At 43.8% G+C, this 14,700-nt stretch overlaps 1 protein-coding gene across 1 annotated transcript in view; it reads right to left on the bottom strand.

Moving 5' to 3' along the window:
* Nucleotides 1-2,907: 2,907 nt before the first annotated feature.
* The window catches only part of nr6a1a (nuclear receptor subfamily 6, group A, member 1a), a 78,904-nt gene continuing 67,111 nt past the window's right edge, over nucleotides 2,908-14,700 (bottom strand). Inside the window, exons 3-10 of the mRNA XM_076099683.1 lie at nucleotides 9,972-10,202; nucleotides 8,945-9,000; nucleotides 8,142-8,302; nucleotides 7,145-7,375; nucleotides 6,532-6,786; nucleotides 4,758-4,879; nucleotides 4,510-4,662; nucleotides 2,908-3,358 (exon numbers count right to left, since the gene is read on the bottom strand). Coding sequence (XP_075955798.1) covers nucleotides 3,228-3,358; nucleotides 4,510-4,662; nucleotides 4,758-4,879; nucleotides 6,532-6,786; nucleotides 7,145-7,375; nucleotides 8,142-8,302; nucleotides 8,945-9,000; nucleotides 9,972-10,202 — 1,340 coding nt within the window. The 3' untranslated portion in view covers nucleotides 2,908-3,227. The remainder of the gene's footprint in view (nucleotides 3,359-4,509; nucleotides 4,663-4,757; nucleotides 4,880-6,531; nucleotides 6,787-7,144; nucleotides 7,376-8,141; nucleotides 8,303-8,944; nucleotides 9,001-9,971; nucleotides 10,203-14,700) is intronic.

Raw genomic sequence — 14,700 nt, 5'->3', positions numbered from 1 at the left:
CATTGGTGCTAAATGCTCCTTTGCTCGGATCATTATTTGAGAAAACTCTTCTATGAAACTCCGTTGTAGCCGTTCCTCCGCAGTGGAAAAGGATTTTAGGTGTTTTTTCTTTTTCTTTTAACGATACATCACATCACTCACACTTCTGTTGCATAAAAGTACATATCCCTGAGATTATGCGGTTTTAAGGGTGCGTTCTACAAGATGTCAAAAACACACATTTTCTCACTTACCTGTCTGGCTGTTCGACAGTCGTGGTTTTATCTGCTTAGATTTTGAGGTCCACCCCTAAACAAGGGTTGCAGGAATATTAAAACCTGGACAAATAAAACCAAAAGCTCAACTGCTTGATAAGTGAGAAACTATTGTATGTTCTTTGTAATTTAGCTGAATTTTCCCTTAAACCTCAGAAGCCTGTGTGATGAATGATGCATACTCTACGAGATGGAGACACAATGTTCTCCCCACATGCATCTTAGCTGCTCTCAGAATCCTGGTGGAAGAAAATGAGAAATTTCATTTGGCTCTGGAACCAGAAATGGCTCCAAAGCATCACGTTTTTGCATTTTAAAATGATTCAAAGAATACATAAAAGGCTCTGAATTGTCAGTATTGTCCATATAAAACGTGCCTGACATCACCCGAATAATACTTCTTTCCATAAAATACGGTGGACGAGGGAATGAGTTACTAAAAATCAAGTCCAAAAAAAGTCTAGAATTCATTCAAAGCTTAGAGGAACGATAGGGGTCCTCCTCACTCACTCCACCCCCCAAAAAAAGACAATGGATACATGAATAACAACAAAAACCGAAAACATTCACATAACTACAAAGGAACATGAGAATGTATAAAAATCAAAAGCTGAAAAGAGGCTAACTGAAACGTGTGAAAGAGGAACACTGCACGGGACGGCCGGTGTTGAGCTGCACACAGAGGTGGAGGAACAGGACAGAGAGACGCCACAGCCTCTCGCTCCGTCTGTCACCACATGCCAAGAAAAAAAATCCACCCTGCACGTCTCCTCTTCAAACTACAGCCACTTTCACCGAATGAAGGGGGGGGGGGAATAAAGTAGAAAAAGAAAAACACTTCTACAAAGGACCTACAATGTCCTGGAACCTACGTCTACTAATACCACAAGTACATCAGCATGGTCGCTGAGGAACTCCTGAATGCAATACATAACACTCACTTTACCCTGTTTAGATTCAGGCCGGCAGGGACCTGAGAGAGGAACACACTGGGTGGGCAGTGGCCGAGGTCAAAGGTCAAGGTCTCCGAACCTCACCGTTGTGTGCAAAAAAGAGAGTCGTTGCGAGGACTGCATTTTCTCTGCATTTCAAATTGTTCGTACGTCATGAAACGGCAAAAGCCTCGAGGAATCCAAGAAGACACTTCAAGCGGTTTGAAGTGATCATCTCATATACTTCAAAAATAAAGACCATTTTCTATGGCTTCTTTTAAACAATGTGCATATCTGTCACAGAGGGGACACAAACCGGAGGCAAGTCACCTAAACTCTCTATACCTAGCCTGGATTCACTGAGGCATGGCCCGGATCAATCGCACTGAATCCATCCCCAAAAGTAATAATCCGCAAACTTCCTGAACATTAGCGAGTTCAGAAAAGAAATAATTGTTTGGTGAGTTAAGCCAGAGGACTAGACCTGAACCAAGTCTCAAGTCCACACTTTCAAGAGTCCTTTGGACCTGGAACAGGTCACACTCAAACTGCTACTGGTCTCGGGTCTGTGCAAAGTTTTGATTGGACCTGACAAGACCTGAAAACAGTGTAAACTCCTCTAATACTGGCATGAACTGGCCAATGAAACGTTTGAAAGGGCCAATTGGTTCTGACCGCTTTGAAGCTGGATACGCTAACAGAAGCTAGCGCTCTACAGCAGCTTCCACTGAACCGGAGGCAGCAAACAGAGTGTCGAGCACCGTTAGTCGACTCGGGTTGATTTGGCTCCTGTTCAGACTTGAATCTGGTTGTGGTCAGTTCCACTTCTATACATCTTTTTGACCCATTAAAATCTCTCGCACAAGGCAATGTCTTTCTCTAGTTCTTGGTTAGTTCTAAATAAATTGAAAAAAGCCAGATTTCATGCCTCATCTTAAATGAAGCGGACCGTACGGTGGTCCTTAAAGTTAGGTGATGGCGTGCTGAGAGTAGGCCAACACTGCATCAAGGGTCCTGGCACTGAAGGCGGCAGAGCCCAAACAAACAAGCCATCTGACAAGAAGCCGAGGGAATATCAATCATCACATCTGCTCTATGCATATACGTGCGCACAAGGCTGTGTGCATGTTCAGCAGCATTTACAATGAACTCCAGCAACGTACTTGTCTGTCCAGCAGAGGGTTCTCCCCTCGGACACAGATTGATTCATTTCTTATCCTGATCCTTCATTAATAAGAAACTTTTTTGGGGGCAGCTATCAGCCCCCGACCCATCACTGGGTGTTTGAATAAAGCATTGCATAACACTTTGGTCAAAAAAAGAAAAACACTAAAACTAAACACCAAACCTAGCTATCCTCCCTTCCCCTGCAATAAAGCCTTACATCCCCAGTCTATGATTGTAAAAAATACCCGTAAGCTCCTTTTTTTAATAAAGATCCCACAAATCCAACAACTGTCACCCTAACCCATGGAATGTTAAATTGACAAGACCGCCTCCCATTAGCAGGATGTCTGAGAGTCCACGCCGATAAAGTAGCTAAAGTTTGCTAATCACGTTGCATTTTTAGTGCAACAAAACACTGTTTTTAAATGTTTGATTTCTGCAGCTCCTTTGAACATTCAGTCTGTGATTGAGGTGCCAAAGCGTCCACGGGGATCTGGTTTTATACTGGGCAGCTCTTCATTTAACAGAAAGAAAAGGTACCTGAAAATAGCAACAACATTTTCCTGAGGTAGTCTCAAAACACTCGTCACATGTGTCTATCCGCCCACGTCTGAATAAAATAAACTCTTTTAAAGTCTAGCTCTAACAATAGCAACACTGACACATTGAGCAAACTGGATACACACTTGTAAACTCCAAAGACCAATGCATCTACGAGCATTTGTTTTGTACAGAAGCATGTGCACAGTGTAAATCAGCATACATTCAGCTCTGTCGTGTAATAAATATATAAAGAAAAAAGTTACAAAAAACAAACTAGCTGCTTGTCACATTCACAAGAGGGGAGACCGGTCCCTCGACTCGGGGCCAGGGTCTAGTTTCCGGAGGAGGTGGTCACGCATGGCGACGGGCCGGTCCTGTAGCTGGTCAGGCTGGATTTGCAGGAGTGCAAGACTGCTTTGAACAAGAGGGGGAGCTGCTCCAGAGGGACGTTCACCAGCTTCCCTGCAAACAAGTTAGGCTTAGCTTATCTTGGGCTCAGGGTTAGCTTAGCTTGTCAGTGGGAAACATGGAAGTGTTGAGTTTCATAGACAGTAACTTAACAACAAACCCCCAAAAAAAGGAATTTGAGGAATTGAAATGAAGTGAGTGTGTCCTCCTAGCAGCAAACTCAGAGCGGTGAGTGTGAAGAAAGAACCCAGGAAGACACCGGGCAGTACACTAGACACTAGCGCTGGCATTAACAGCAAACAGCAGCTAATTAAACGGTCTCATTAATTAATGGACACAAGTTATGAACACAAGCTGCAGTAGGTTTTTTCATTGGTTATTGGCTGACCGATGGAGCCATATAGCCCCATTATTTAGCGATGTAACACTGGACAAAAGCCACGAGAAATACAAGACTTAGGATGGGTAAAATGCAATCCAATTTAATTCATGTACCTGTATGTATATGACAGTTATAATAACATCATGGCTGGGTTTCACCAACAAGGATTTATGTTCTAAAGCAGATTAAATCCTGTTGAACCGAGCTTTTAAAAGATGCATTTAAATCTCTTTAAACTTTAGTTTAGTTGTTACTCTAAACTTACACTTGAGGAGGTTGAACTTTTAAAATGAGCTAAATAATGACGTTCCTTGAAGGGAGTTCAAGGAGAAACTCATAAAACTGAGTTTAGTGCTGCTGCTGCTGAGCTTCTCTCCTGAGATCAGTTGAAAACAGGACGATTGGACCAACAGACTGTGAAAAGGTGGTTTCCTCACTGTGCTGTTTATTTTATATTATTATTGTATTATTTAGCCATATTGCTCCATTGTTTTTATTTTTTTAAAGACACATGGATCAGCCCCCTCTTCTATAGCCTACTTATAGGTACATTTATTTAATTTGGGTAAGCAAGAATCTCCATATTGAGCTTTCATTTTGATTTAATGAACAGAGATTAGTTTAATTGTGTAACAGAGCTCTGCTTCATGTAGAATCAGGATTTACTCATTTTTAACCCAGTTTTGCTAAACTATGATTGGAGCTCATCCTAGATTAGATGAATCCTTGTTGAACCGTAGCATTCTTAGTATTCAAACAAGAATACATTAAGTTAGCAGCATCATTACACCATGAACTATGATACAGAACTTCCAGGTCTTACCTGCGATGCAGCGGATCTCCGGGAGACACATCATGATTTCGGGGAAGCGTTTGGGCTGGTGCGGGTACTTGTACTCGGTGTAGTCCTGACACACATACCAGTAGCGCTTGTTGAGCTGCTCCAGCTGGGAGGTGTTGGACAGTCCTCGGATATCTGCAGAGATACAGATGAAAGTACAGAGACGTGAGGGGAATATGAGAGGGCTAAGAGAGGCTTGAGCTCAGGAACAGCAGTGCTGGAGTTGTTACCTTGGTTGAGGAAGTTGATGGCTTTCATGCAGGCATACTCCTCATTACTGATCTTCAACTGGTGGAACTTGCGAAACAGATATATCAACCGCTCCATAACCTCCATACCATCCTCACTGAAGCTGAGGAATCAGACACAGACGTGTCAATAATACTGTAAAGATGATGTAGTGAAAACCATATACAATAATAATATGACTTCAGAGGGTCAGGGTTTATACCAGTTAGAGCTTTAGTAGGTTTACTGTCCACATGTTCACATCGAAATCCACTGTCAAAAAATGAAAAAAACCTCAAGCCCCATTATCTTAAGCTGCTACGCTTCAGTGAACGAGGCAAACATTCAGGAGGGAACACGTCACATCTAAAAAGGGCTTAACAAACGTCCTGCTAATCCCACAGCTCTGTCAAGGAGTTAGAAATATTCACACATTTTAATTACACTTATCAACGCTCACTTCCCGTTCTCTCTCTGGCTCTCACAGCTCCAATCTCTCTCACACACTTCAGTGCCGTCACTGTAAATCACATGTTCTCTCCTAAACTACAGGCAAATTGACCGAAGCAGCAGAACGGCACCGTATATTAGCAGAATCTGTGTCATGAGGTCAGATAATTCCCGTCTGATTTACACAGATCCAAACCCCCACACATCCTCTTCTACAGAGCGTGGGACATGCGTGTATTTCACATGGCAGACGGTGCTAGCCACAGCGCTGTCCTGAGGAGTCCTCCTGTTCACGGACCGCTTCACTGGCCCTCATCCAACAACAACACTTGAGGAAAACTATCAAACTCACAAAGTTTAACGTCTCGTATTTCCAGAGGATCGTTGTTGCCGTGAGGAACATTTAATTCCTGATATCATATATTATTGAGTTGGCGAGGCTCCCCGAGACAAATCTTGAGTTTAATATCTTGTGGATGTTAATGTACGAACAAAGGGATCGGAGGCAATATGAGTCCCCGTAGGTGAGATATTACCAACATGTGAATGAGGGTCCTTTCTTCAGTCATGCTTCCAAAATGCAAATGCAGATGTCAGACATAACTATGTGGCTAGCTACCACACGCTAATGTCTGGTGGATTATGTCAGTCCGCTCACAAGCATCTTGTTTAAAGCACTATTCACTTTCTTTCCTGATCAAACAGAAAATTGTTTTCAATGAGCAACTTGCGTTTTTCCTTTCTATGCACCTTGTGTGTTTTTTTATGATTTTAAAAGAGCACATCAGCATTGGTTTAACTTCTATTTTGGCCTCCAGATTTCGCCTGAAACAGTCGCTTGATACACAAATGTACAACATCATCATACAAAGTTCTTTGATTATAATTATTGTGACCATGCTTTCACGCTTGTTTGTTTTGTTCCATGTATGCATTCCATGAAGTTCTCATCAGCCTGTTCCTCTTGGTCTATTCTTGTGTTGTGTATCTGAGTTTCTATCATTGTTGCATCTTGGGGCATAAACCCCAACGATGAGCTGATGCTGCTTAAACGCTGCATTGAGCTGAGGGGAACTACAGAGATGCTGATCATCTTCTGTGGGTTTCTAAGTACAAGTGACTCCTTTCACATGTTTGTATAAAATACTGATCAGTGCAGCTTTAAGTATTAAAGCACCTCCAGTAAAGTCATACTGTACCTGTGTTCTTTGTTTGATGATTACAAACTAAATGTCGAGGGTTACGTCTCACAATTTACTTGGGCAATAAAACAACAACTCTACTTCCAAACAAGCTCTCTGACCCCCCCAAGTCTTTGCCACTTACCCCTGCAGCTCATCGTCAGACGGCGTGTACTTGGTGGTGACATCGGCCAGGTCTCCGAAAATCTGGGCACTGTAGATGGTGAGGCAGGAGAGGAGGATGAGCTCCTGCCAGGTGGAGCTCAGCAGGCAGGTGTAGTCCTCTATGGAGAGTTCACAGAAGAACGGCAGCTTCTTGATCCACGAGATCTGGCGGAAGAGCAGCTCGTCTGCCAGACGACACAGCAGGGCAAACAGCTCCACCTGTGTCACTTTGTACCTGAGGCACACAAAGAGCTACGGTAAGAAGTGATGTATGAGACAAAACCCTCCCAGACACAACCTGCTGCTGTCTGGAGAGAGATACAGAAGAATCAGCTGCTGAACCAGCAGACTTCAGAGCAGCTTCTTTCCTCCGGCTGAGAGACTCAGTGACTTAATTCATCCACCACCATAAAATTCCCTTATGTAGCAAAATGGGCCTACAACTGCATCTTATTGAGCAGCCCTGTGGCAATAAATTAGCTTTAAACCCAATGAAAGGACAGCCCGAAGCTTCCTTTAAGCATATACTGTATTCACTGGGGAGGTGCACTGTTACACAGAATATGCAGTAGCTAGTGTATGTATCGACTCACCCTTCTTCTATCAGCATAGGGGTTGCCAGGGGGGCCAGGTCTTCAGCAGCCACCAGCTGCAGCACCAGTGGGTGGGACTGTGGGTAGAGGCTGCGGGGCTGGGGGGCCAGCAGGCCAGACTGGGCAGCGTAGCTGAACAGGTGAGGCAGGATCTGGTAGTGTGTGGACATGGAGGTGTTGATGTACTGGTCCCTGAGGGCCGCCGTGTAGCCATTCATCTCCACAGAGCGACTGGAAGAACAGAGGTCAACGGTTACACCAAGTCAGCCATATAGGGGCCATTTATACTTAATACTTTTTATAGTAAAATGACTAATCTGACATCTTGGGACACTTGTTTACCATCTTACTCAGAGTCAGATAAGGAGATTGATACCTTTCATATCCGTGTGTCCAGTGCAAAGAAAGTAGTCTCCCCCTGCTTCTAGTGTTTGTGCTAAGCTACGCTAAACACATCGTAGACCTGCTAAACTCTGTAGTGGACGTAGCCTATATTCCTTTACATGTCCTAACCTTTAACGTTTTGTTGGAGCTTTAATCTATTTATTGAACAATATTTGCAATTTTTTAGTCTAAACTTTGTGGTTCATTGTGGAGCTGCATACCAAAGCCCACGCTGCTCAGGCATCCTGTTATTGCTCAGGTTTGATTTGATAAAACAAGAATTCCTCTGAATAGCTATCAGGCTGTGTGGCTGTGGTGATAATGAGACTAAAATAAATAGTCATGCGAGTAGCTAGACAATATTTGTCCTTGATGAGTGCAGATAGACAATGCGCTTGTCTCCGTAGAAGAACAGCAGATAGCGCAGCGCGTTCTTTGTGTTTGTCATCACCAGCGAGCCTGAGCAGCGGCATATTCAGGCATTCTTCTGCTGATGAATACCGTAACTAAAGTCTGGGTGAGATGGGAACGAGGTGTTAGACTGTCAGGGCCGGCTCATTATCTCAATGGTGGGGCGAGTGCTGGCGCTAAGCGGCTGAGATCAACGACTCACTTGGATGACAGAGTGGAGGCGGGTGACGGCTGGTTGCCCTCCGAGGCTCCGTTGCTTGGAGAGCTGTGGTCGCTGTCGCCGTTGTTGCCCCAGGTGTGCTCCGGGGCGTCCTCCTTGAACTCCTGGCCTGACATGATCCGCTCTATCTCCTCCTCTGTGATCTACACACACACACACACACACAAGAGGAAGTGGGCACGTTTTGGAGCTTACAGCACATCCTCATGTGTGTCTCAGTTCAATTGATTAGCATTGACTAGCACCCCCACTGCTTTTCACTAAATGTAGAGGGGCAAGGACGCAATCACACAGTAATACAGGGAACTAGAAGAGAAAGAAAGAAAGAAGGCAAACAGTTATGCGTGTGGTGTGTGTGTGTGTGTGTGTGTGTGTGTATATTTAGCGGATATGCACACACCTAAAATAATAGAATCCTTGCTGGTCATTGAAGTGAGAACACACAGATGAAAGTCATTTAGAAAGGCATTAGCATGCCAGAAAGTGTGGCGCCTTGTATCTGTGGCTGGGGTCAATTCACTTTCATTTCTATCAATCCACCACACATACTGAAACAGCAATCCATTCCCTATTAATGACAGAGAGGTCCTCCTTTCATTAGGGTTTAGAAATAAAGCAGTCTTTTAATGGAAGCTTCTCTGAATGCATTCACGGTCAGCGAGCTAACTGTGGAGCTGAGGCGTGATAATATGTATAGAGGGGCTCTGAGCTGGCAGAGGGTCAGAGAATGTCACGAAAACAACATTTCTGCTATTCTGCTATTCAACATGTAGTCGGTGATTTACCTGAACAGGCCCGATGCTTTTGTTCCTCCCTCCTGGCATGCCATCCTCCCTGATTGCTACATGGAAAACAAAGAAAGAACAGGAATCTAAATCTACATGTGGTCCATGAACACAACATGACTCAGGGTTAGTATCAGAGCTCTACCTAGCGGCTCAAACACATCAGCTCTTTCCATGCGAGGATTTTTCTTACTGGTTCGGACATAATCGTTTCTGTTGGCAGGCAGAGATGTTTTTTTTCTATTTCCTGGGAGTAACTTGTTAACATCCCGGAGTTAATTAAATCTGCCTGATGTGTCAGGACAAGCTTGCTGTAATCACAGCATTTAGAGATTATATCATCTAAAATGAGCCCATCAGGCTGAAGGAGCACTGAGGGGTCATTTACATGCATCATCCACTGGGAGGCAGCATTGTACTTCACTAACCTCGAGTCCTCACTGAGGTAAACTAGGCCAAAGGAAACACACTGGTTACTAACCAGTGGTTAGGGTGCAGCTGGCTTTTTCATGTGACATATAGTAAGTCTGACGGGTTTGTAATAGTTGTTCAAAAACTACCATCTGGTAAAGTGCCTATTAATTGTAAAGGTGGTATAGCTAACAATTTATTTTTTTGTTTACAAAAACTAGATATTGCTATGGAATACAAAGCTGTCCGACTCCAAACTGTTATCGGTTTGATCCATTTAATTTTATGATTTTTTAGGCTTAATGAAAGATATAAAAGAAAACCTCCAAAATGCCCATTGAGGTGTTTATTTCACGAGTTTTTGCGTCTGTAGATTTCAGAAAATGCAAAAAGTGATTCTCTTCATACAGGTAATTAAGTGGAAAAGTGTTAAGGTGATATCTATAAGTACATGTATTTGTACCCTACACCCATCGTCTCATCTTAAAGGAGAACATTTCATACAGATGGCTGTAAATAGACGTCTCATAATGAAAAAATACGGATTCAGGGTGTAACAATTACAGGGTTAAAATGACAACAGAAACAATGTCCCTGTGATGTGTCCACACTTCACCTTTGCGGTTCATCCCCATCTGCAGACACTTGAGCAGGCGGCAGTACTGGCAGCGGTTGCGCTGCTTGCGCGACATCTCGCAGTTCTTGTCGCGGCTGCAGCGGTACACACGCTTGTTGCAGATGCTGCGCTTGAAGAAGCCCTTGCAGCCCTCACAGGAGATGATGCCATAGTGCAGGCCTGTGGCGCGATCTCCACAGATAAGGCAAGTACGCTGGTCAGCCGGATCATCTGCAGAGGGACAGGACAACATTTGAGAAGGGGGGCATTTAGAACCATTTCCACCCACTTCTTTACACTAATTCATCCATATCGTGGATAAAAAGTGGGTGCAAAAACCTTGCTGGAGGCACAAATTTTAATTGAGATCACGGGGGCGGGTGGGGCTTAAGCACTAGCCAGGCGCTGGCTAATCCAAAAGGATCCTTAAGCCCCAACTCATTTTGTGAAAGTGGAGGTGTAACAAGCAGCAGGACAGGGAGCGGAGACGTCTTGTTTTATTCGGCAGCTCTGAGGAGAGGAGGCAGCAAGCTAAAACCACACCACTGATTTGCTTACAGTCTCCTTTCTCTTCCTCCAACAACAGCAGTATCACATGAAGAGGAAGACCTCCGAGACCTTTACTCTGATAGAGCATATTTTGACAAAGTGCAACATTTTTAGACAATCCGTTTGTGGCGTACAATTCAGGGGGCTTAATACTGATCCATCAAGCTCCTAAATGTGTCCTCTTGTAGCTTGTTCTTAATGTCGGTGGATCATTTTCCAATCAAGTCAATCAAGTGCCTTGAACCCCACCAGGCCCAGCCTATAGCAGCCTCTCTGTTCCAGTCTCAATCATTAGCCTTCACCTTCTGCTTCCTAAACAAGCACACGCTTTCTGTTGATCACCCCAAACTGTGAAAAGTTGGTAGAACAGGAATAAATGAGGGCCGTGAGTTGGAACACATGTGAGGGGATATTTAGGGGCTCGAGGTCGGAGGGAGCGGGGGCTCACGCCAAGGGAGCACCGTGTGGAACGTGATGTCGGGAACAACCAACATCAAAAGCAGTAGTAGAAATGACACTGGATGTGATGTGGGTTCATTAAGACAGCGACAAAAGAAAAAGGGCTGAAGTCTTAGAAAATGATTCCAGAAGACGTTTGGGAGAAGGATGTTTGGTAGAACAGACGGATGTGACAGAGTGGAGAGAGGATCAAAGAGAGACGGGCCCAACTGAGGACCTTCTTCTAGAAGCTGCTTTACTAATCATGAAGGTGCTCTCAAACTGTTAAGACAGAAAACTGAGAAAGCTGCAGAAAATCTTCTCTTAATCCCCCATCTACCTCCAGGCTACGCAACGTACATAATCAAACTCACTGAGGAAGCTGAGAATTAAGTCGCAGCACATCTTCTCTGCTTACCACAGTCTTCAGCTCTATAGCACGCACGAGCGCACACACACACACACACACACGCACGCACACCCCCGCTCACAGACGCAGAGAGCAGATGGGTTGGACTCCATGGTTACAGAGAATAGCCTTGCTGTGCAAAGCCTGGCTGCAGCAGGAATGTGGCCTGCTGCTGATCTGTGTCCAGGCCTGACTGGGATGGAACGTATCAGGACCGGATAACGGATTAGACTGACGCAACACGTTGATGCTTCTGATAAGATAGGTCTTTTATCAGGGCGAGAGAAGCATGTCTCTGAGGAGACACTGAGGATTTATAGTGTTGGCTGCGTGAAATGGGAATTGTAAAAGAAGGAATAGCTTAGAATCAGTGCTAAAGGCAGCTTTACAGAGTATCTGTTGGAAACAGCCATCCCAGTAAAGTCACGCGTTTCTCTAATGATAACATCAGCTCGTAGGATACATCTTTCATTTCTGTTGGTCGATGAAGAGCTACATCTGGGCGTTGTGATGCCATAGCTGTGTCACTGGATGGGTGGGGGTTCATTTAACAAAGAGAAGGTTCTCGAGGTAGGTACGAGATAATACATGCAGACTGCTGCAAATTCAGATTCTTCAGTTCATTTCTGAAGTTTTTTTTGTTGTTCTTTTATTGAACTTTACTTTATCAGTAGCATTTCACACCAGATCACTGGCCCAACCGTCAGCGGTCCAGTTGCATTGTGGGTTATGTAGGAGCCATGCAGCTTTAGTGTGATTACTGGATCACTTTAAAACCATTTCAAATAAAACAAGGAGAAAACCTTTTGGTTGAACTGGTCACAACAAGAGAACATACGTGATGACATGGGGGGCTCAAGTAGACACCAATGTTCAGTGTGAGGAAGGTCTGAAATGGCTCCATTATAGAACAGACTCCTCTTCAACAGTCCATTTTAATTTCAACATTACCTCCTCGTTATTTCAGATCAGCAAGCAAACTCTTACAATAGAGCTTGTAAACTGCCAGATGTTTCCTTAAAATGTGAGCAGTTTCTTCTCACAGAGCAGCTTTTAGTTCTTGTGTCTGAGCAGCAGGTAAAATCCTCCTGCCGGACCAGGAGGTCGGTGGGTGGACAAATGGAAAGTGAAGCTGTGGTCATGATGAACACTAGAATGCACGTGTGCTTTCATAGAGAGAATGAAGTGGACATAAGAGGTCTGAGGCTGCTGTCCAGCAGGTTAATGCTGCCCGCTGAGCCCGGAGATTAACCTGGACATCTGCTTAATGTAAGACTCTTGTGTAATGAAACAAACTGCTCCACACACAGGCCGGACCTTTGCCCTGCTATGGGATTCTGTGGTTGGGAAGTCAATAGTGGAGGCAGACAAGCAGCTTTCCTGGCTCAGTGAGTAGAGGTACTAACTGACTCCAACCGTTCAGTGTGAGGTCATTAGTACTACTTCTATATAACGCTGCTTCTCAAACAGTCAATATAAGAAGTTAAAGCTTCAATGAAGGCATTGTGTGTTTGATAGATTGTGGAGCTGCTTGGATTCATTTGTTGAATATATGATCAGTGGATTTATCATTAACCTAAACAATGTTTGACTACAGTGAGAAATGCTTGGTAGAGTTTTCTTTGATAAAATACTGACTCAGTCAGCTGTGCTTCACTGGAGTCACTTCACTGAGGGCAGCATGCAGTCCACTCACCCCTGAGAAACCTACGGCCGATGTCACAGATGCTACATCCATGTTTGTCCATCCGAGTGCGATTGTGTTACAGAGTGTGTCTGTTGAACCCGTTGAAGTGTGTGGAATAGATGAAGCAGCGGAGAGGATACCGATCACCTCACAGCACATGAAGGAACCTGATATCCTGCCTGTGGTCCATGGTTCAGTCATCTCTGATTAAAAGGCACAATGTTTAGACAATAAACAGGCCAAAGTTACATCATCTTGAATATTCAAATGAGCAGGATTAGGGGTTTTGTGTGCAAGTGATTTAAAGGGCCAGCTCATCAGAGGCACGTGACTGAGCTGAGAGCTAAGCCTCCCAGAGAGAGGGGGCTTCATAGTGGACTGCAGGTTTCATGTACTGAAGGTAATTAGAAGGAGGTGGGGGTGTTCATGGCATGAAGCCTCTCCCAGATCATCAATGGTGAATTGAAGACTTCTAAAGCCAAAAGACAGATTACCATTTAAATAGTGTGAGGTTTAAATGTGCTGCCTGCAGAAGACTGCAGGGCAGCCATAGTGTACAGAGACAATGGAGCGTCACACAGTGAGCCCATCCTGGGATTAGACTTTAACTATTTTGGTGATTAACTCTATACAGCACAGAGGTTACGTACTCAGAGGAGCCCCACCAGTCAGTGACATATCTCTGCTGCTGCTAGAGCACACAGTGTGACCTAAACTAAGCGCTCTGCAGAGATAACCAACGTTCTATCGTTACAAAAGTCATGATAGAAGATATGATTAGAGCTATAACACATGACTTTTTATTACCATACCAAATATTTTCTTGTTGGGTGTAAAACATGTCAGAAATGGTGGAGATGGCCATCATCATTTTCTAAAACCGTGTTCTATTAACAAGAAATAATGATAAAATGATCAGAACAGTGACTGTATAATCCATCAATCTACAGGATCTAAAGAAAAAGAGCACAAGTAACATGTGGATTCATTCAAAAAGAATTCATCTCCAAAGTGTTTTTTATAATATCTTAAAGTGTGTTTTTTTTTTTTACATAATAAGGTTTATGGAAAAGGTTAAACCCCACTGGATCATCTCAAACATGTTTCGTCTCAAAGATGAAAACAAGGATGCTTTTCTTGTCAGACATTTCTAATCTTACTTTCCGTTATGAATGAGTGATGACTAGCAGATCTCTGGAGCATGTTGGATCACTTTCTACTTTTGAAAATCTTTTTATGCCTTTAAAAGATGGCTGTCCTCCAAATAATTTGTAATGATACATTTGGCCTCTTTGATGAACTGTTTGACGGCCTTGTAGGTCAGCAGAAACTGGACTGTTACTGTTCCAGCTGTTGGCGCTGCTGTGCAGGGCCGCTGCATCATTTCTACAGCAGGGCTCTCTTTTTGAAAATCGAAAAAAAAAGAAAAAGCGGAAGCTGTTGATACACCATTTACTACCGTATAATGCTGGCGAAAGTTCGACAGTGCTGTCTAGGGCTGGGTATCGTTTTACCGATCCCAATAGGATACCTTAAATACGAGCACTCTTGTGAGTTCAGTACAGCTGTAACAATAACTCTGAAACCATTTTTTGTAGACCAGCTATGTTCTATTAATGACTACAGCTCATTTCTCTACTATATGT

The sequence above is a fragment of the Anarhichas minor genome, unplaced genomic scaffold (assembly GCF_050575085.1).
Source record: "Anarhichas minor isolate MPS153535 unplaced genomic scaffold, ASM5057508v1 ptg000025l, whole genome shotgun sequence".
NCBI lineage: Eukaryota > Metazoa > Chordata > Actinopteri > Perciformes > Anarhichadidae > Anarhichas > Anarhichas minor.
Note: the sequence above shows the minus strand (reverse complement) of the source record. Positions and strands in the feature narration are given on the sequence as shown.